The sequence below is a fragment of the Salmo salar genome, chromosome 03, assembly GCF_965601325.2.
Source record: "Salmo salar chromosome 03, fSalSal1, whole genome shotgun sequence".
Taxonomy (NCBI): domain Eukaryota; kingdom Metazoa; phylum Chordata; class Actinopteri; order Salmoniformes; family Salmonidae; genus Salmo; species Salmo salar.
Window position 1 is genome coordinate 55,865,940 of NC_138293.1, and position 23,716 is coordinate 55,889,655.

General features: G+C 41.0%; 2 protein-coding genes across 3 annotated transcripts in view; one reads left to right on the forward strand and one right to left on the reverse strand.

Moving 5' to 3' along the window:
- Positions 1-1,945: 1,945 nt before the first annotated feature.
- On the reverse strand, positions 1,946-4,141 carry pet100 (PET100 cytochrome c oxidase chaperone). Its single transcript, XM_082973605.1, has 4 exons — positions 4,039-4,141; positions 3,319-3,405; positions 2,938-2,970; positions 1,946-2,604 (listed from the first exon to the last, which is right to left on the reverse strand). Exons 1-4 carry the CDS (start codon positions 4,063-4,065, stop codon positions 2,509-2,511), a joined length of 243 nt encoding a protein of 80 aa, XP_082829731.1. The 5' UTR covers positions 4,066-4,141; the 3' UTR covers positions 1,946-2,508.
- An 835-nt stretch (positions 4,142-4,976) lies between these two features.
- Positions 4,977-23,716, forward strand: part of LOC106600922 (bromodomain-containing protein 4) — a 67,625-nt gene continuing 48,885 nt past the window's right edge. The window contains exons 1-2 of one of the 2 annotated variants that reach the window (XM_082973603.1): positions 4,977-5,062; positions 15,117-15,302. The gene's annotated coding sequence lies outside the window, so the exon portion shown is untranslated. Of the gene's footprint in view, positions 5,063-5,118; positions 5,575-15,116; positions 15,303-23,716 lie in introns of those variants that run through there. The other variant, XM_082973604.1, reaches the window with a different exon arrangement.

The following is a 23,716-nucleotide window of genomic DNA, read 5'->3' on the forward strand; positions in this document are numbered from 1 at the left end:
GAAAGCACAAACAGGAGAGTGACAAAGACTATAATCGGCATAATGCAATCAAAATTGGGAAATTAATATAAATGAAGAGATGGTTGAATAGTAGTAGTGTATGTGCAATAACATCCATAATACCGTATCAGTGAATAATAGTTGATCAATGCTATTAAGAAGATCCTCACACTCTGAAACATGGGTCTCCCTGGAGCAGCTGCATATGTAGGCCCACCTGTACAGGTAACCAATGAATCCAACAAGTTATACACGATCGGTTTTGTTACAAGACTTTGTTTTCACAAAATGTACTCATCAACTGCAAACTTCCATTTATCTAAGAGCACCCACCTTTTGTTCTTTCACTATGACTTAAGCAGTGCTGTCTGAGGATTTATCTACTTCTCCTATTCTCCCCATGTAGTGCACTAAAGGAGTGCACTATAAAGGGAGTAGGGTCCCGTTTGGATCTAAATAATTGTGGCTGACCTTGAGAAGGGAGTTGTCCAGCTTGTTGTCCTTGTTCATATATCCCTCTAGGAGGCAGTGCCGAGTCACATACCCAGAGCCTGCATACTCAGACAGGTTGAGGTCGACATAACCCACCTAATAACATGGAAATTGAGGAGATATTATTACTGAAGGTTTGAGAAAAAGTGATGCCCTATGGAAAAAACAACCCTCATGCATCTATACCTTCCATGTCTGCCAATCTAAAGGGTCTGGATAAGTGTAAGCAAGCCCTGACTATGCTATATGTTGGGAGCTTGCCCATGGACATGTTGAACAGTGGTCCCTCTCCTCTCAAACATACCTTTTGGTATGACCTTCCTCCCTTTGTGTCCTGCATGAAGAGAAGAACAGGTTATTTCATCGTTTTCATAATTTCGCTTTCCTTCAGCACATTTGAACAAGATTCTGAAATGGAACACAACACACCTCATTTTATGTATGCTGTTTTACTTAGATGGGAGATTTTATCAAATTTTACTCCATTTAGTAACAATTGCCATGCTGCATCCTAAATGGCACCCTATTCCCCATGTAGTGCACTATATAGGGAGCCATTTTGGACACACATCACACTGTTTTGCAGGGAGAGACTCTGATTTATGATAAGTTAGCTGACCTTGCGAACTGACAGTCTACACAAGCAGTCATCCAGGACTCCAGACAAGCTGTTGACTGCAGTTCGGCACTCAAATTCAAACATCTTTCCCCATTGCACTGAGTTGTGCAGGACTTCCAGTCTGTGGGTTACACACACAACTTGATAATAGTATTTGTGTAACTGTGGGTGAATCTTAAGTCTTTCTTCAAATCTTGCATGTTCGCCTCTAATGCAGTCTGTCCTTGCTTCACTGATTTTTCAGGTGAGAGGACGTGAGGAATCGAGGAAAGACTACAGATTCAACAAGCTCCCTTGCTCACTAGAGTTGGTGACACACCATATTTCTGCTGTACCCACCTCCATGCTCACCTTGGAGATTCCTCAGTAAAGGAGCCATCAAGCAAGCGAACTTTGCAGAAAATCAACCCTGTGACTTGTGGCACATTGCCCAGCTCATCCAAGAGTAGGGAAACGGAGAAGTTGTGCGTCCAGAAGTGTTTCCCGAGCACCGTGCGGGTATGCAGGCGAGCTGCCAACCACCTACTAGCCTCCATAGTCCCGTTTCCAGAGGTCCCTATAAAACTTGACTTATTAGAGGGACGATACAGTAGGTGAATACATGCAGGGTTGTGTTCATTAGAGCACACCGTAGCAAAACGTTTTATGACACAAAACTGAAAAATGTGTTGTCATTGGATGATTTCAGCTAGTACCTGCCAGATTCTAAATGTTTTCTCCCAACTGAACACGACTCAGCCCTAAAATGCATGGTCCAAACCACAACAGAGGCTTTGTGACATCATACCGTTTCTAGACCAGAATGGTCATCACAACAACAAAAAACAGGCAAAACCACATTTAAACTTTAATGAAGGACAATGTTGAAACACCCATGTACAAAAGACATGTATTCTAAAACATAAAAAATAAATTATATTCCAAGCCATATGATTCTGTCCTCATATTTCATTCACACATCTTTTTTTATGAGACAATCATACACACTCAATGTTTTACATCAACACCATCGCAGAGCAGATCATCAACAATAAAGTCATAGTTTGATTGCAGTGAAATAAAGCATTTCATTAAAAGCTTTTCAGCAAGACTATTCGGTTCAAAGGGGTAACTTGAAGGTCCCCCTCAAGCACACCCTCCCAAACGGTGTATAGTATAGCCTACATACTCCACGACATCCAAAATCCTCCAACCCCAAACGGCACCCTTTATCCTATACAGTGCACTACGTTTTACCAGAGCCCTATGGGCCATGGTCAAAGTAGTATACTAAATAGGTAATAGGGTGTCTTTTGTGACAGAGCACATGTTCTAGTCCAGTCCAAGTAGAAAAACAGGCAGCTGATTGGGCATTGGGGACATCGACCTCCTCCGATTGTCTCTCTGCACGGTCCTCCTCACTCCTTCTCAGCCTCCTCCAAGGCCATCCGTTTCAGTAGACGCCGCTCTTTGCGGTCTCGCATCCGCTCTTTGAAGTCTTCCAGCTCTTTCCTCTGTAACACAGTTCGTTCAGTCATAATCTACCACTGTCAATCAAAACAGTAATTTTTTTTGATTTTCAATTATGGAGGACAGAGACATTGACAACAAATAAAACATCCCCAGTCCTTTAATCCTACACCAAATCAAAACAGTTCTTAAAGGGTTATTCCACTCAAAATATTATGTTAAATTGTATTGGGAGTGGGACATTCCTTTAATCTCAAATCTTTACCTCCAAAAGGGTCACTATTGGTAGGCATTGATATGTCATACTTCATTGTTCCTAAATCAAGAGAAAATGTGTAACTGTTGGCATAATAACATGACATTATTCACACACTCACATGCATCTTCTCATCGGGGGGGAAAATCTCCCTCTGAAGGTTGTAGAAGAGATCACCATGAAAGAGGAAAGTAAAAGTTTAACATTAATGAACAACAGATAAAAACGACTTATGACATGGTCATACACAAAATGTCAGAATTTGCCAGACAGTACTGTCAACCTTCTGACTGTCTACACAATCTAATAACATGTAGCCTAAACAAAGTTTAAAAGCACTGAAAGAATGAACCAGAGCATAATAAGCCATTGGGCTTTATTGTGTGTTAACCTCAACAACTGTTATGTATGTAGCGACTGTTGTCTCCGGCTGAAGCAACATTAGTTCTATGTACTTTTAATCATGAAATAAATTAAATGAACCAATCAAGATAACACTAACCTTTCTCTTCACAATATATTCTTCAAAATACTCTGCTTGGTTGGAGATCCAGAACATGGTCACAGGGAAGGACAAATACAGCATCATCTGATCAAAGGAACACAGACAAAATAAACGTCTATATCAAGTCACTATCATCTCTTTGTTAGACATGTTACATGATTGTCAGTATAATAGATAGCTACATTGGTTTGTGTATCAGTTACCACTACAGTTATAAGACAACAATGAGGCAGATGGTGCTTTCAAGACAATTGGGAACTCTTGAAAAAAAAACGTCAGTGATCAAATCATGACGTCAGTGATCAAATTAAATCATGTGTAGCAGCCTGAATGTTTGACATCCCTACTTTTTCGTAGCAGGTTAATTTAGGAGAACTTACACAGCAGGTTGGGAGACGGAGGTTAAGGTTAGGAAAAGGGTTAGCTTAAATGCTCTCCTAAACTGCTACGGAAATCACTATCGAAGTGGCGTGAAAAGAGTGTGTCCCCTAAAATAACAACATTGTTGACGAGGATGATGTTACGTGACCACCTGGCTGGATAGCTAGCAAGTTAGCTACTGTAACGATCAACGTGTAGCTATTTCTACACCAATATAGAGCGTTTCGCGTGCAGTCTTTTTCCTTGTTGCGACTAGGATCCCTTACAAACGATAGACTGTACCCTCGTCTATGCTATTAATCATGACATTATGATGAAAAAAACTATTTTACTCACACGAAAGACCTCGATTTTCACCCCCATGTTTGCGCTGCTACTGCGCCAACCTTCACACTGCACTTCCTGGTTTTCGGGTTACGACTTTTCACAAAATATCCAATCAGTGACTAGAGTCCCATTTCTTTACGGTCAGTGCTATTCGGGATCATTGGGACGTCCAAACCAAACCTTTTTACCTTTCATTATTATTATTCGTAAATAATAGTGTAGTTTTATGTAAGGGCGGCACATTTCCAACAATATTACATTAGTGCTGGATATGGGTGAATATAATGAATTACTTGATGGTGACCCTCTGATTTTATTTTGTAGATTTCCTTTGAAACTGTATGCCATAAGTTGATTTTTGATACCCCCCACTTTTTTTACATTTGTTGATTTCTTTATTAAATCAATAAGAACTCTTTACAATGGAAGTAATAGCTCTGTAAAACTTGATACATCACCTATATTTGAAATCAACAGAGGAGTGAGGCAAGGTTGCCCAATTAGTCCATTCCTCTACCTCTTCACAGCTCAGGTTTGACATCTACTAGTATCCCAGAATTCCTTTACAGGTATTAAGATAGATGAAAGAATCAACACATCTGCATAATCAAAACAGATGATGTTAAAGTTCACAGCTAGATTTTGCCATGTAAACGAAAGCTCAAAAGAAACAGTTGCCTGGCTTTAACCCCAGGTGAGAGCAGGTACCCGTGTAGATGGAAACAAAAAAGTCTGAGCCTTTTGGATATACACTTGTGCGTTGCTTTGCCATGTGGTATAAGGAACTGAAGTAGATAAACCACTGAAGAAGCTGATAATGTGTAGCGTGATTATTTTTGTTGTGATACAGCGCATACGATTGTGAAAACTGAACTGTTCGGTATAGCAACGTACTGATGCAAACCTGTTTGCACACGACATTACGTACTTCACGTTCTTCACGTCTGCGCATGACGTCACCGACGACGAGAGGTGTTTGTTCTGGATCCTGGGAAAGAAAGATCCCGCGCACCTTGACAACCGAATAAACGAGGTAAAACGAATGAGTTTTTATTTAAAAAAAATTACACTGTGAATGCAAAGCCTTTAGAAAGTAATGTATTTCACACGAAGCTCCTGCGTGAGCACGAATCTAAGGACTCCGTCGTTTGAGGTCGTCGTAGCGTGCGCCTATTGGGAGAGAGTCGTCTGGAGGCCTGCTACTGAGACACGGGAATTAAACAAGCTAACGTTAACTGCGATATCATTTTCTGATATCTCTGACTAAGCGAACAAAAAAACGAACCCTCCAGCGTTAACGTTATGCTATTGTCCTGATTACATCACAACCTACTCAATTTGGATTTCCACGGGCCTCAACACAAGATTACACTAACGTTATCTAAGCTAACTGTATCAACTACCTACCCCTCCTCATCACTAGTATTAGCTAGCCTGCTAGAATGCCCAGCAAGCTAGCTACCTTGCCACTGGTGGTTGACTGAGTAGTTGTTAGCCAGCTAACAACATCAACAGTATTTTGACAACTAGTTGATTAGCTAGCAAGTAAGTCAACTAACGTTACGTTTTCATATGAACTCTGCTTGTTGTGTTGGATGGTATGTGCTTACATTCTAGAAGAGAAGATACGCAAGAAACGCATGCTTTTCAGTTCTAACGTTAGCTCGGTAGCTAGCTGGATTTTTAACAAATTGTCACTTTTCGATGTTAACGAGGATGAAAGTGTTTACTTCTCACATAGCGGGCCTGTCAATTTGACAATGATGACAAGTGACGGGTCATACAACGCCATTTGCGTTCCCTCAACAGGATTTGAAGTAGGTAATATTTCGGAACTACGCCAAGGATCCACAACTGTAATGTAAACTTAGCTTGCTAGCTAACGTTAGCTGCTTCGGACTGGACTCTTTGTATACCTGACGGGACTTCGTTTTAAGCGTGTTCTCTTGCTCGATTTCGCGAAACCGTGATATCTGCACTTATGCAGTTGCCACTAAATGAAGATAGTAACAAAACATTTGAATAGGCGTTCGGTATTTAGAATAAGGACTTGGAGCTGCTTGCTTGCAGTCGCCATTTTGTGTGGTCTGAAGAGAAGTGGATAAACGTTGGCGTTTTATAGAACATATTTGTATTTATTTGAACATTATTTAACTAGGCAAGTCAGTTAAGAACTGATTATTATTTTCAATGACGGCCTAGGAACAGTGGGTTAACTGCCTTGTTTAGGGGCAGAACGACAGATTTTTACCTTGTTAGCTCGGGGATTCGGTCTTGCAACCTTTCGGTTACTAGTCCAACGCTCTAACCACTAGGCTACCTGTAAGGAAACAAGCCGAATTGTCATTTTGTTTGTATGAAATTTCATCCATATAGTGAACCTTGTTGGTGTATTTCAAAGTACAGTAACTTAGCCTTGTTTTCCGTGAAAATGAGTTATGCTGCTGCTGTCGACACTGTACTTTCGCTTTGACTGATCACTCTTGACTTTGGCATAACGTTAGTATCACCTGATTAGGGTCAAAACAAGCATTTCACGTGTTGACGTTGTCCATGCCATATATTTGTATCCGTAAGTACACACACACAGCCCCACTTAATAGTATTTTGTCTACTCTATGTACCAGGACCCTTCGGAGTTGTCACGTCTTTTCTCTGTTGCATACCTTTTCTGACAGTCGATTGCATTTACCACTAACGTTATTGGTTAAGTTTAATTGCTTTTATGGAGTTTTTAGGTTAGTGTGTTTGTATGTCCATCCATATCTATCTACGCTGGTACCAAATGCATCCGGATTTGTGTCAAAAGGCAGTGGAAATGGTGAGGGAGAATCCAATAAAATGTACTGTAAACACAAGGGGGTTTAAAAGACAGGAGGGGTGTTGAGTTTAGAGGAAGAACAGGAGAATTTGTCTATCCCCTTTGATCAAGTCAAATGTGTGACCACTCCACTGTTCAGCCTAGCAACAAAAGTAGGATGTAACAAATGATTGCCAGAAAAATGCATGCTAAATATTCACAGTATTAGTTGAGCGAGAAAGTTAGGGATGAAATTAATTTGGGATGTGACAAATGGACAATTTTTCTTAACGTTTAAACTGCTATTTTTAGCGGGTTTCCATTAAAATGATAAAATGCATAAAGTTCCACGTGAATTCACAATGGAGCTTTGCTGCTGCCAGCAATGGTTTTGGGTCTCACGGTGCTTCCCTTTCAAATGGTTAAGCATTGCACCTGTACTACCATTACTGTACCTCGTCAAGTTTGCATTTCTTTCTCATTTAACTTTACAAATTATTGCCGTACAGGACTTTGCTGCTGTCGCTTGCCTTTTGCTGCCATTTTCCAACTGTTAACAATGATGACTTAGTGGTGGATAGTCGACTCCAAAATAATAACTCCTATGATTCAGTGTTTTTGGATCGGAGGAGACTGATTAGTTGCAGGGGCGAAAATCTGATATCAACTTTGGGGGGACAATTACATGAAATTTTCTCAAGAGCAATTCCTGAGGGGGACACCAAAAGTAGTGCTGTAACACACAGCCTACATTGTAATATGGTAAATGTATATTGAGGAACCAAAGAAATAAGGTGTTTGCCGTACTCCTAACTACCGGTACCCAAAACTACACAACTACTCACAACAGCAATACCATTGCCTTTAACAAATCTTAGTTCAGTCACCAGTTTAAGTTGAGAGTGGGGGTATCCATGGCAGTTTCCAATTATGTTCCTATTTTACAAGTAAAAAAATGGAGAACCTTTCATAATGTTGCCAAACAAAGACTCAACAAACTTACCTGAGACTCCCTGTCTCTGCCAGTCTGTCCCTGCATATCTGTCCCCAACTCTGCTGTCTGTGTGCCATCTGTTGCCTGCTCTGCCTAATGACATCATTGTGAAACATTTCCATTAGCATTTCATTTCTTTCTTATAAACATTTTATCAACTAGTCTTTGAGATATTAGGCTACTAGGGTTCTTACTTTGCGTTTTGGTGTACTGAAAAATACTCTAATGTCCGTCTTTTATTTTTCTGCCATTTTTCTATCTGGCTGGCTGGCTACACACACACACAGTGTGTAGGTTATTTACAGTAGGAGATGGGCTTCTATCATTCTATATGGGCTTCGATCTAAAAGGTAGCTAGCAAATGTGAAACGGATTAAAATGACAAGAGTTGACAGCTGTATGAGTTCACCATTTACACAACATATGCTGCAACCTTTTGTAATTTTAATAGTTTGTTTCATATTGGCTGGCTTCCAACAATAGCTGAATTTGCAAAGCTAGCGAGCACCAATTCAGTTTCAGTGGTGTTTGCTATAATCTTTTCTACCCGGGTTAAAATAAATAAATAAAAGTTCCCTTGCAACAATTTAGCTTTTGCAACGAGACCATTAAATATATTTAAGACAATGGTAGAAGAGAGTGTAGTTCTGTTCAGTTTGGACTTCAGTTTATCGCTAACCTTATCATTGGGACTTTGAAGCACTAACTTACATCATCTGCATGCTGATCTCGGAATAAATTGACGATAGCAAAGATTCCATCTTTGACGAGGCCACATAAATGGAATAGGTACTAGCTAGCTTAATAGTTAATATTTGCGCGCTAGCTCTGCATATTCAGCTAGTGTGTGTGCGCGATTGACTGGATTAACCTCACGTCAGTTACGTTCATTGAGTGCCTTTCAGACAGTGGCTACGACCCCTCTGTTACCTTGCCAGTGGATCAAACCATTGTGGGGAAAAGGGTGGAGGGGTCGCAATCTTTTGAAACTTAAAAACGCGCTATTAAGTGGCTATAATCAGCACAATTGCTTTCATTGCGTATTATGAATATTATTTAAATTATAGTTATGTTTCAGTGATATATTGGGGGGGACAAATCATATTTTTCCCAGGATAGGGGGGTCGTGTCCCCCCCGCGATTTCCGCCCCTGATTAGTTGCCGTACTTCCGAGAACACTTGCATCTTTCATAGCTTGCGAGGGGCGGAGAGAGAGAAGAGGGACACAGTATAGGCAGGTTGACCACCAGGCAGACAGTCAGAACCGTGCACTTAGGCCTCTATCGGCAATCAAGAACTCTAGCAATGGAATGCTGTATCTTACAATTTCTTGGCTTGCAGTGTCTCGAACCTTCAATTAAGCAGGGCCTAGCATCAGTGAATTGACCAGGATATTGAGATGAAAGAGATGCAACACTTCGCTCTCACACAGTCACACACAGTATGTGCACAGATTTGGTAGCCAGGGCAACAAAACAGCGGAGAAGTTGAACCCCGCGCTTCAACACTCTTAGTTGCGGAACTAAGACTCAGATTTGTCTCTCTTAAAATACACGCCAAAAAAAATACTATGGTTGCAAAGTTAAACAAACCAAACAACTCTATGCACAATAATTACTTTTAACAATTTCCACAGAAAATGTAACACATTTACTTGAACAGTGCAGATGCAAATTTTGGTAATAGAATGACAGCACAAATAGCAAAAACCATCATTCTGTTACCAGACATTGCATCTGCACTCAAGTAAATTAGTTTTAGTACAAACTTTATGTGAATGTTTTTTTAAATATTTTTTTATATTTTTATTATTTTTATAAGTAGTCCAGCATCATTCTGTTACTGTGGAATTGCCCTCTTATCTTACTTTCTTGCCCTCCTCAAAAATCTGTGGGTACTCTCTGTGGTTGAGTAACCATGGTAACTCCATCCTTGGCCTAGTTGTAGGTTTTACCTCTGAATGGAGGGGAGTGCTGTGGAATGAACAGGGAGCAAACAATAAAATCCATACATTTTATTGGATAAACGAAAGCCCTTCATTTCAAAATCTTCCCGTTAATCATGATTCATTAATCAATAATGATTCAGTCTTGATTAGTACCATCATGTTATGGTGAAACTATACAAATAGTCTAATATTAAACAGCTCATGTGGATTTTCTGTCTGTCTCCCTCATGAAATTGTCTGAAAGCAGCTCCTGGAACATTGACTGCATCTAGACTGTTGTCTCGTCACACCTCCCTTGTATGCTATTCCATTAACCTCTATGGGCTAGGTGGGACGCTAGCGTGCCACCCGTGGTGCACTCCATCAACAGCAGGTGCATTTCAAGAGCGGCAAATTTGAATCCAAATAAATGTCAAAATTCAAATTTTTCAAACATACAACTATTTTACACCCTTTGAAAGATAAACATCTCCTTAATCTAACCACGTTTTACGATTTCAAAAAGGTTTTACGGCGAAAGCATAAATTTAGAGTATGTTAGGACAGTACATTTACAAGAGTTGTGTGTAATGTTTTGTCAATTCAAAGACAGGGTCACCAAAACCATAAAACCAGCTAAAATGATGCACTAACCTTTTACAATCTCCATCAGATGACACTCCTAGGACATTATGTTAGACAATGCATGCATTTTTAGTTCTATCAAGTTCATATTTATATCCAAAAACAGCGTTTTACTATGGCATTGATGTTGAGGAAATCGTTTCCCTCCAATAACCGGCAGTCAAGTCAGCGTCACAAATTAAATAATTAAAATTAGAAAACATTGGTAAAATATTATATTGTCATTTAAAGAATTATAGATTTACATCTCTTGAACGCAATCAACTTGCCAGATTTAAAAATAACCTTACTGGGAAATCACACTTTGCAATAATCTGAGTACTGCGCCCAGAAAAATACGCGTTGCGATACAGACTTGACGTCATGTAGGGGAGATCTAAAATCGAAAATACTATGTAAATAATCCATTACCTTTGATTCTCTTCTTCAGATGTCACTTCCAGGTATCACAGGTCCATAACGAATGTAGTTTTGTTCAAAAAAGCTCATCATTTATGTCCAAAAATCTCCGTCTTGTTAGCACATGATCTAAGCCAGCCGGACTTCTCGTCATGAACGAGGGGAAAAAATATATTTACGTTCGTTCAAACATGTCAAACGTTGTATAGCATAAATCATTAGGGCCTTTTTTAACCAGAACATGAATAATATTCAAGGTGGACGAATGCATACTCTTTTATAACGTATTGGAACGAGGGTACCCAACATGAACTCGCGCGCCAGGTGTCTAATGGGACATCATCGTTCCATGGCTCTTGTTCGGTCAGATCTCCCTCCAGAAGACTCAAAACACTTTGTAAAGGCTGGTGACATCTAGTGGAAGCAATAGGAAGTGCCAAAATATTCCTCAGCCCCTGTGTTTTTCAATGGGATAGGTTTAAAGGTAATACAACACATCAGGTATCCACTTCCTGTCAGAAAATGTCTCAGGGTTTTGCCTGCCAAATGAGTTCTGTTATACTCACAGACATCATTCAAACAGTTTTAGAAAATTTAGGGTGTTTTCTATCCATATGTAATAAGTATATGCATATTCTAGTTACTGGGTAGGAGTGGTAACCAGATTAAATCGGGTATGTTTTTTTATCCAGCCGTGTCAATACTGCCCTCTAGCCCTAACAGGTTTTAAAGCCTTTCAGTAGCGCCGTGCCCGGCATACTTTTGGTCATGTAGTGTATGTGGAGTTGGTCCCCGCCTTTGCTGCTATAACAGCTTCCGCTCTTCTGGGAAGGCTTTCCACTAGATGTTGGAACATTGCTGCGGGGACTTGCTTCCATTCAGCCACAAGCATTAGTGAGGTCGGGCAGTGATGTTGGGGGATTAGGCCTGGCTCTCAGTCAGCGTTCCAATTAATCTCAAAGGTGTTCGATGGGGTTGAGGTCAGGGTTCTGTGCAGCCAGTCAAGTTCTTCCACATCGATCTCGACAAACCATTTCTGTATGGACCTCGCTTTGTGCATGGGGGGATTGTCATGCTGTAACAGGGAAGAGCCTTCCCCAAACTGTTGCCACCAAGTTGTAAGCAAAGAATCGTCTAGAATGTTAATGTATTCTCTAGTGTTAAGATTGCCCTTCACTTGAACTAAGGGGACGAGCCCGAACCATGAAAAACAGCCCCAGACCATTATTCCTCCTCCACCAAATTTTCTAATAAATTTATATTTGTCACATGCACCTAATACAACAGGTGTGGACCTTACAGTGAAATGCTTACTTACAAGCACTTAACTAAAAATGCAGTTTAAAGAAAATAGCATATATATATATATATATGTGTGTGTGTGTGTGTGTGTGTGTGTGTGTGTGTGTGTGTGTGTGTAAAAAGAACAACAAACAATTAAAGAGCAGCAGTAAAGAACAATAGAGGGGCTATATTCAGGGGGTACCGGTGTCGAGGTAACTGTGTACATGTAGGTAGAGTTATTAAAGTGGCTATGCATAGAGAGTAGCAGCAGCTTGGGGGGGGGGCAATGCAAATAGTCTGGGTAGCCATTTGATTAGCTGTTCAGGAGTCTTTACAGTTGGCGCTATTTATTTGGACAGGTAGCATTCTCATCACTTCAGAGAACGCATTTCCACTGCTCCAGAGTCCAATGGCGGCGAGCTTTACACCCCTCCACCATGCGCAACGCCAAGCATTGGCTGATGTTAGGCATGTTTGCGGCTGCTCGGCCATGGAAACCCATTTCATAAAGCTCCCGATAAACAGTTATTGTGCTGACGTTGCTTCCGGAGGCAGTTTGGACTAGAGGTCGACCGATTATGATTTTTCAACGCCGATACCGATTTATTTGGAGGGCCAAAAAAAAACCGGTGCCGATTAATCGGCCGATTTTTATTTATTTATTTGTAATAATGACAATTACAACAATACTTAATGAACACTTATTTTAACTTAATATAATACATCAATAAAATCAATTTAGCCTCAAATAAATAATGAAACATGTTCAATTTGGTTTAAATAATGCAAAAACAAATTGTTGGAGAAGAAAGTAAAAGTGCATTATGTGCCATGTAAAAAAGCTAACGTTTAAGTTCCTTGCTCAGAACATGAGAACATATGAAAGCTGGTGGTTCCTTTTAACATGGGTCTTCAATATTCCCAGGTAAGAAGTTTTAGGTTGTAGTTATTATAGGAATTATAGGACTATTTCTCTCTATACGATTTGTATTTCATATACCTTTGACTATTGGATGTTCTTATAGGCACTTTAGTATTGCCAGTGTAACAGTATAGCTTCCGTCCCTCTCCTCGCCCCTACCTGGGCTCGAACCAGGAACACATCGACAACAGCCACCCTAGAAGCAGCGTTACCCATGTAGAGCAAGGGAAACAACTACTCCAAGTCTCAGAGCGAGTGACGTTTGAAACGCTATTAGCGCGCACCCGGCTAACTAGCTAGCCATTTCACATGGGTTACACCAGCCTAATCTTGGGAGTTGATAGGCTTGAAGTCATAAACAGCGCAATGCATTGCGAAGGGCTGCTGGCAAAACGCACGAAAGTGCTATTTTGAATGAATGCTTACAAGCCTGCTGCTGCCTACCACCGCTCAGTCAGACTGCCCTATCAAATCATAGACTTAATTATAACATAATAACACACAGAAACACGAGCATTAGGTCATTAATATGGTCGAATCCGGAAACTATCATCTCGAAAACAAAACGTTATCCCTGTTACATTGCACAACCTTCAGTGTTATGTCATAATTACGTAAAATTCTGACAAATTACCCAAAGTGTTGCATATACCCTGACTGCGTGCAATGAACGCAAAATGACACAATTTCACCTGGTTAATATTGCCTGCTAACCTGGATTTCATTTAGCTAAATATTCAGGTTTAAAAAATATATACTTCTGTGTATTGATTTTAAGAAAGGCATTGATGTTTATGGTTAGGTACAGTCGTGCAACGATTGTGCTTTTTTCGCAAATGCGCTTTTGTTAAATCATCCCGTTTGGCGAAGTCGGCTGTCTTTGTTAGGAAGAAATAGTCTTCACAGTTCGCAACGAGCCAGGCGGCCCAAACTGCTGCATATACCCTGACTCTGTTTGCAAGAGAAGTGACACATTTTCCCTAGTTAAAATAAATTCATGTTAGCAGGCAATATTAACTAAATATGCAGGTTTAAAAATATATACTTGTGTATTGATTTTAAGAAAGGCATTGATGTTTATGGTTGGAGCAACGTGTACCTAAGCGATTATATGCAACGCAGGAGAGGCTAGATAAACTAGTAATATCATCAACCATGTGTAGTTAACTAGTGATTATGATTGATTTATTGTTTTTTTTAAGATAAGTTTAATGCTAGCTAGCAACTTACCTTAGCTTCTTACTGCATTCGCGTAACCTCGTGGAGTGCAATGTAAAGCAGGTGGTTAGAGCGTTGGACTAGTTAACCGTAAGGTTGCAAGATTGAATCCCAGAGCTGACAAGGTAAAAATCTGTCGTTCTGCCCCTGAACAAGGCAGTTAACCCACCGTTCCTAGACCGTCATTGAAAATGAGAATGTGTTCCTAACTGACATGCCTAGTTAAATAAAGGTCTAAAAAAAATAAAAATTCGGACAAATCGGCGTCCAAAAATACAGATTTCCAATTGTTATGAAAACTTGAAATCGGCCCTAATTAATCGGCCATTCCGATTAATCGGTCGACCTCTAGTTTGGACCTCTCGGCAGTCCCGTTCTGTGAGCTTATGTGGCCTACCATTTCGTGGCTGAGTCGTTGTTGCTCCTAGGCGTTTCCACTTAACAATAACAGCACTTACAGTTGACCGGGGCAGCTCTAGCAGGGTAGAAATTTGACGAACTCACTTGTGCCACGTTTTAAAGTCACTGAGCTCTATAGTAAGGACATTTTACTGCCAATGTTTGGAGATTGCATGACTCCCCCTTGCACACCTTTCCTTGGTTTCTTCGGCAGCATTGCCTAAAAACAGCAGTCTGGTTGCATCAGCATGAAACAACGTTTAGGGCCATTGTGAATTGGATGTAGGCGTACATATTAGAATAACACACATGCCTCTTATGTGTGGATCGTGTCAGCTCTACTGGTGACATCTCTATCTGCCATGTACGTTGCACCTTACTGAATGCGACCCAGATTTGTCTAGACCGTAGGGTGTTTGTGCGTGCGTCGTGTTTGAGAGTTTGCTTCCCTCTCTCTCGCTGGTGTTCTCATGGACTGTCCTCTCTGTTCTCTTCCCAGGTGTACCCCCCTCTTCCTCGTCAGCAGTGTGCTCTGTGAACTATTAGCTGGGCCTTGGCCAGCGTCTCTAAGGGGACTCTTCTCTGGATCGGGAAACGGGCCGGCCCACGCGGCAGCTCCCTTTGCTGAATGAGGCCGGAGAGGAGATGCACTCTTGTATAAGGATCTCCACACAGAGATACACATGTAAGTTGATCATCTAACGTACTAGTATCTTTTCCTCTGGAACCCTAACTGAGGGAAGAGTATAGCTTCCCTGGCCATGTCTGTAATGTATACTGGATCGTGTTCAGTAGGGAGAAAGTGTTTTGAATTGAAGTGAAACAGGGAGGCACTAGGCTAATACTTGAATTTGTTCAATGCAACCACTGATTGTAGTTAGTGCTCCACTGAACAAGACCTAGCTCTGCAGTGGAGAGTTTCCGTGACATATATCCATCAAATAACATGGCAGCCTGTGTATGTCTGCTAAAGTGACCCCGAGACAGGAGGTGTGTGTGTGTGCGCGTTCGTGTTTTGTTCTGTTTTGAGTTTCACAATGTTCTTGTTATGAGATGGGTGCCTGGCGAAAGGATATGAAAGGGCTTTGTTTTCCTGGTTTTGTCCTTCAGTGTACTATTCTATTTCTGCATCCCCTCTCCATCACCTGCTTTATACCTCTCGCCCTTGCACACGCACAGCTCACACGCACTCATACTACAGTCTGGGCACGTAAACACACACACAAACACACACCCAGAGCCAGCAGATTGGCTGGCTGTCTCCTCGACTGGGGTCCCTGTTGGTTTTGGCTGCTCTGTTGCCCACATGATTAATGGCCTCTGAAGTCTGAAGGCGCTTCCTCCTCCTGGCTCAGTCTCATCTCCTGTGTGTGTGAGAGAGAGACAGTGTTTAATTCTTGTGTATTTTATTCCTCTTGCGTTACTTTTTATGACATTTTACTCTGCATTGTAGGAAAGTGGTCATGGCAAGCATTTCACTGTAAAGTCTACTCCCTTTGTATTCGACACATCTGACAAGTAACATTTGGATTGTGTGTTTCTCCGCTGCTGTCTCCCATCCCCCCCAATAATGCAGGCAGCCAGTCCCAGGCAGCCCCCTCTTCCCCTCTCCCACCCATGACAATGTTGCAGTGAGTGCTCAGTAGGGTTGGGCGATGTCAACCTTTGTTTTATGGGTACATAATCACGATAGGACATTGTGATATACGATTCTATCGCCCGTATTGGCCATCCCCCCCCAAAAATTTATAAATTTATGGAACTGGAGAAATCATGATGAAAGATGATGTTTTAGAAAGTCTGGCAAGTGCATGCAATGGCAAATATTTTCTAATATTCCATTCTGGTAGAGGAGCAGAACAGGTTTGTGTGACTGTCTGTGTGGCGCCCACATGATGGAGCAGTGACCGTCTGAGGAACGGGCTGTCTTACCGTAGTAAGCTAGGTTATAGGCATACATCATGGGCTGAGTAGAAGCGGTCTGTCTTCAGAACTGGATAATAATTGCTTTATTTGCCTCATAAAACAATAGAAACATGTATATTGTCTGGTCTGTCTCATAAAGCTGTGATTGAAAATAAGTAGCTTAGGCTATGGAATTTCATTCTTATTATTTTTGAAAGCCACAAGGACTTTAGGACAGCACCTTAATATTTTGGGAAATAAACCACTGTTGCTAATTTTAACTTGTCTTAAAGTTTTTATGATAGGCCTAGTAGGAGGATAGGCTGTTGGCCATTTGGTTTCTCATTCAAGGATTTTCCCGGCTCGCATAAATAATATCTTTCTTAACCCCTTAGAGTCACTGTCTAATTAGCGTAACAAAAAAATCCCCATCAAAATCCGTCTAAGCAAGAGGCTATCAGTTTTTTTGTTTCAGTCCGTCAACGTTCTGCGGCTGCGGTGGAAGGTAGCAGAGCTACAGCAGTGTTTGTCAGACCAGGAGACATCCCGAAAATCGGTCTTCTCCCGAAACTGTCTGAACGGTTTGGCCTAAAAATATGTCCCCTCTGTGGAAGATGAGACTCTCACGAACACGATGGTATTCTCCGTTTTGCTCTACGACCGTCACAAGTGTCACTGGACTCGTCTGAAGTCGGTACCGCCGATCTGTCAACTTCTGTCTGTCGCGTCCGAAGAGTTTGGGCAACACACTATTAGGACCCCTCCATGGAAAGCTGAGACTCCCACGAACATGTACATGCTTTAGGATGTCCACAAGATTCGTCTGAAGGTAGCCCAGTTCCATTTGAAAAAATATATGGAAGTAGTTAAATACGGGTAATACATTTATTTTCTGATCTTAACGCTCAGATATAGGACATACGCTTAAACAAACTTTGATACATTTTTTTGACTCTGTTTTTCCATGTATGAATCGGTTATTCAATGCGTTTCTATGGGCTAATAGCAGTAATGTGAAATTCAAGTCTAACATAGAAATCTATATTATTCAATTATTGCACCCACGCGCATCAACGAGCGTCTGCGTTGCCAAGGGCTAAAATAGAAGTCAATTCTATTTGTGACGCAGATCGCGCTGCAAGTCCTGCCTCTCCCATTTCCTCATTGGTTTATAGAAGCAGGTGCCCACGTGCCATCTCCTCATTGGTTATACCCACGTGGGTGATTGAAAGACAAACTTTGTTCTCGGTCGTAGTGGTAATACTATGGAAGTTTAGATGCCGATCACCATATAAGTTCAAAGAAGAAAAAACCTGGAAGGAGGAGAGATGACTAGAAACGATTCGGTTGACCGTTTTATGTGTGGATTAATTGTCGAGTAGAGGACCTTGTGCATTTCAGGTAAAATAACAACTCAATGTTTATATCCCAGGACAAATATGCTAGCAACAGCAAGCTAGTTAAATAGGACAAATTAGCTAGCAAGTGCAAGCTAGACACTTGCTAGCTAATTTGTCCTATTTAGCTAGCTTAAATTGCCGTAAATGTTTAATGCTTTTCGACCTGTCCCCAAATTAATGTAATTGGTTCGAGTTTTTGATATTTTAATTTATGCACGATGGCGCACGCGTGCAGCCGGTTTGGGTTCCGTGTTAGACTCTAGGGGGTTAATAAGCTTAAACTTGTAAAAAAATCTATAGGATATTGTTTGTTCTCTCTCATTTAATAGTCCTCTGGCTTCCTTACATTTTTAGTGTCTCCTGATGTGGTTTATGCATTCTTGTGGACTTAGAACATCCAATTTAGTTGTTTTTCTATTTAGAAAAGTTGGATTTTTGAGAGCGAAAACAATTAACAGGAAAACGGAAACCTGTAACAAGAACAACTGAGAAAATGGAATCGGGCAAGAGAAAATATAATTCTATAGGGGCCTAAATACCTATGCATCCAACGAAACAATGTTTTCTGACTGAGAATTTTTGTGCTGTTTTGGTGGTATTCGACGCTCTGTCGGGCCTACATTCTTCTCTTGCGGAATTTGGGGGGAAAACTAAGGTTATATAACATTTATGGAAATAGGCTATATAGCAAATAACAATAGGCAAATTACTTTGAATGTTTCTTGTGTGCTGTCCTGCTGTGCGATGCGAGACTTACTGCGCGGCGCTAGTCGAGTTGATAGAGGCTGGATTGGTCCCAAATGGCACCGTTTTCCCTATACAGTGCCTTCGGAAAGCATTCCGACCCCTTGACTTGTTCCGTGTTTTGTTATGTTACAGCCGTCTTCTAAAATGTGTTCAATAGCCCCCCCCCCCCCCCCCCATCAATCTACACACCACCCCATAATGACAAAGCAAAAACTAGTTATTTTTTATTTTTTTTACATTTGCTAATTTTGTATATATAAAAAACTGAAATATTACATTGTACATAAGTATTCAGACCCTTTACTCAGTACTTTGTTGAAGTACCTTTGGCAGTGATTACAGCCTCAAGTCTTCTTGGGTATGATGCTACAAGCTTAGCACACCTGTATTTGGGGAGTTTCTCCCATTCTTCTCTACAGATACCCTTCCCCAGATCTGTGCCTCGACACAGTCCTGTCTCGGAGCTCTACGGACAATTCCTTAGACCTCATGGCTTGGTTTTTGCTCTGATATGCACTGTCAACTGTGGAACCTTATATAAACAGGTGTTTGCCTTTCCAAATCATGTCCAATCAATTGAATTTACCACAGGTGGACTCCAATCAAGTTGTAGAAACATCATGGATGATCAATGGAAACAGGATGCACCTGAGCTCAATTTCGAGTCTCGTAGCAAAGGGTCTGAATACTTATGTAAATAAGGTATTTCTGTTTTTTATTTAATAGATTTGCAAAAATGTCTAAACCAGTTTTTGGCTTTGTCCATATGGGATACTGTTTGTAGATGAGGATTTTGTATTTATTTAATACATTTTTTGAATTGTGCTGTTACTTCACAAAATGTGGAAAACTTTTCGAAGGCGCTACTTTTGCCCAGGGCCCAAAAGAATAGGGTACCGTTTAGGACGCAGCCCCAGCCTCTGAGTGGGTGAAGTTGGAGCTTTGTCACTCTGGCAGCTGCTGTATTGTCCCTGGGTCGGGGTGCACATGGCACGTGGACAGTCTGGGAGGGGGGGTACTGCTAGGACAGTGTCTGCGGTACAGAAGGGGTCCTTGGGGGTGTCTAAAATGGCACCCTAATCCCTAAAGTGCATTATTTTTGTCCAGAGCCCTATGGTACCATAATCCCTGTATAGTGCACTACTTTTGACTTGAACCCTATGGGTCCTGGTCAAAATAGTACACTATATAGGAAATAAAGGGTGCCACTTGAGACGCATCCCTAGACTGGCTGTACGTGTGAAATCAGATCTGACACATCTCTTACTGGTCGCTGCTAGACAACAGTATAGAAATCAGTGCTCGGGGGGGGTGTTATGGTATCTCACAGATATGGGAAAATTGTAATTGAGTATGCTAGTCCTAGGCTTGTGACCTCATTCTGTAGTGCGTGTTTGTGACTTCATTGATTGGGAGGGTTACGTGGGGTCAGCTTGCCTCGGGCAGTTGAAGTCGGAAGTTTACATGCACCTGAGCCAAATACATTTAAACTCAGTTTTTCACAATTCCTGATATTTAATCCTAGTAAAAATTCCTTGTCTTAGGTCAGTTAGGATCACCACCTTATTTTAAGAATGTGAAATGTCAGAATAACAGTGATTTATTTCAGCTTTTATTTCTTTCATCACATTCCCAGTGGGTCAGAAGTTTACATGCACTCAGTATTTTGTAGCATTGCCTTTAAATTATTTAACTTGGGTCAAATGTTTCGGGTAGCCTTCCACGAGCTTCCCACAATAAGTTGGGGGAATTTTGGCCCATTCCTCCTGACAGAGCTGGTGTAACTGAGTCAGGTTTATAGGCCTCCTTGCTCGCACACGGTTTTTCAGTTCTGGCCACACATTTTCTATAGGATTGAGGTCAGGGCTTTATGATGGCCACTCCAATACCTTGACTTTGTTGTTCTTAAGCCATTTTGCCACAACTTTGGAAGTATGCTTGGGGTCATTGGGTCTTCCATTTGGAAGACCCATTTGCGACCGAGCTTTAACTTCCTGACTGATGTCTTGAGATGTTGCTTCAATATATCCACTTCATTTTCACTTAAATTCACAATATATCCACTTAAAGTGCACCATTCCCTCGTGCAGCAAAGCACCCCCACAACATGATGCTGCCACCCCCGTGCTTCACGGTTGGGATGGTGTTCTTCGGCTTGCAAGCATCCCCCTTTTTCCTCCAAACATAATGATGGTCATTATGGCTAAACAGTTCTATTTTTGTTTCATCAAACCAGAGGACATTTCTCCAAAAAGTACAATCTTTGTCCCCATGTGCAGTTTCAAACCATAGAGCGATGGCTTCTTCCTTGCCGAGCGGCCTTTCAGGTTATGTCGATTATAGGACTCGTTTTACTGTGGATATAGATACTTTTGTACCTGTTTCCTCCAGCACCTTCACATGGTCCTTCGCTGTTCTGGGATTGATTTTCACTTTCGCACCAGATACGTTCATCTCTAGGAGACAGAATGTGTCTCCTTCCTGAGCGGTATGACGGCTCCGTGGTCCCATGGTGTTTATACTTGCGTACTATTGTTTGTGCAGATGAACGCGGTACCTTCAAGCGTTTGGAAATTGCTCCCAAGGATGAACCAGACTTGTGGAGGTCTACAATTTGTTTTCTGAGGTCTTGGCTGATTTCTTTTGATTTTCCCATGATGTCAAGCAAAGAGGCATTTAGTTTGAAGGTAGGCCTTGAAATAGATCCACAGGTACACCTCCAATTGACTCAAATGATGTCAATTAGCCTATCAGATGCTTCTAAAGCCATGACTTAATTTCTGGAATTTTCCACGCTGTTTAAAGGCACAGTCAACGTAGTGTATGTAAACTTCTGACCCACTGGAATTGTGATTAAGTGAAATAATCTGTCTGTAAACTATTTTTGGAAAATGTACTTGTCATGCACAAAGTAGATGTCCTATCCGACTTGCCAAAACTAGTTTGTTAACATGTAATTTGTGGAGTGGTTGAAAAACGAGTTTTAATGACTCCAACCTAAGTGTATGGAAACTTCCGACTTCAACTGTACATAGGCTATGGTGGGATTTTTTTTTTTTTTAGCCCTTTAAAACCTGCATTGTAGAGAATGCGGATGTGATCACAGAATCCAGACATTAAATCAGAATTCAGAAATATTATATGAACTTAGTAGGAAAATCAATTATCATAAGACAAAATGCATCAGTGATTCATATTTTCCTTCAACTTTCTGATGTGGCGAAAACACAGGAATGCCCCTGTTTGTGTGTCCGCGCGTTTGTCTACCACTTTGTGTAGCCTGGACTAAATATAAGCCTTCCACAACCATAATAACTTCATTATTTTATAAAAAGTTTAACCTGCTTTTTTTTGCAATAATCACTGATCTAGCTTTCAAGTGTGTGAAAAATGTCCTTTTTGTTACAAAGTTAAGCAGAACCATTCATATAATGCACATTCACTAATAATGACTAACTTGTAGCACTGCAGGCATTATAGATTGAGACCTGTGTTCATTTTCTATCTCTCAAGCACAAGCCCACGTGCTAGTGAGTAGCCAGCTAATCTTTAGATTTCAATTTTAGCCAACATGGATCTATTTGCTAACTAACAAGGTAGTTGAATTGTTATGAACACACCCTTCTGTCCGTCCTCAACTGTTTGAACAGCATGCTAGCCTGTCCACTTTGTTCAGATGTTGAAATCAAGTGGCCTACCTTATTTCTCAGAATGAGAACCAGTTGCCAATAACTTACATACTTGTTTTATGCTTATTGACGATTTCTAAAACAGACCAGACAGCTAGTTTATGTCTTTGGCTAAAATGCTGCTAGTTGTACGGCAGCGTGCGACGCTGCATTCATTTTCCAGAATCAATGTTCATTGATACTCCCGTTTTTAGTAGTTTCATCTGCGCCCAATTTGAGGAGTTGAGACAAAAAGGGTATCATTAGAAAGGTTAACTACTCCTGTATTACAGTAAAATGTGTTGCGGTGTCCATATGCCCAAATCAATTGGACCAAACCACCAAATGCAAATAGCGAGTTGAAGCTCTTGTCAGAGAAGTGATCTTTCATCTTTGTTATTGTGAGTGGCAGGGGCTTGTGTTTGTGTGTAATTTGGAAGGTGCACAGGAGACGAGACCAGAAAGACATCCTGAGCTTGATTCTTGCAATACAGTTATTTGAAATATCATGCCAAACATACATTTGAATGAATTCAATATGTCGCCTAGCCCTACCCGATTCTCTTTTGCCCTTGAAATGCTCAGTCTTGTGTGGGTGTTAAGAAACAAATGTGAAGATATTAATATACACAGCCCTGGTTGGCTGATAGGATGGTCTAGAGCTCACCCCCTTACCCAGATGAACAGTCATTGGTCTGTTATAATCAGATCAAATTGTGACGTCATGATGTGGGACAAAAGTTCCATCCCACCCGAACAGGCTGAAATTCCAGGCATTTGTTTCCCCCAAACATCTCGTACACAAAAAGGGCAAATCATAATTTTCACAATTTCAGACTGTTATATCAACTGCATATTGTGGAAATGTCTTCTTTTTTTTACCAGGAAAATCATGTTTTTTAACTGCACTGCCATTTTAAAGTGTGTGTTTTTTTTAGTGCGATGGTGGTGAAGATTGTATTACAGGGAGGAAGGAGGGGAACCAAGACCTCTCTGTCTTCCACACATCTGTTCCCTGTGTGTGTGTGTGTGTGTGTGTGTGTGTGTGTGTGTGTGTCTGACCCCAGCCTGGCAGTGTGGTTCACTCCACTACTCCTCCACACTCACGCGCTTCCCTGGAGGCTAGCATTCCCCTGCTGCCCCTCTATCTCGTTCTCCATCTGAGTGTCTCTCTTTCTCTGCCTCTTTCTCGCTTTGTATCTCTCTGAGTACATTTACAGTGCATTCGTAAAGTATTCAGACCACTGGACTTTTTCCAAATTTTGTTAAGTTACAGCCTTATTCTAAAAATAATTAAACGTTTTCCCTCATCAATTTACACACAATACCCCATAATGACAAAGTGGAAACAGGTTTTTAGATATTTTTAAAATGTATTA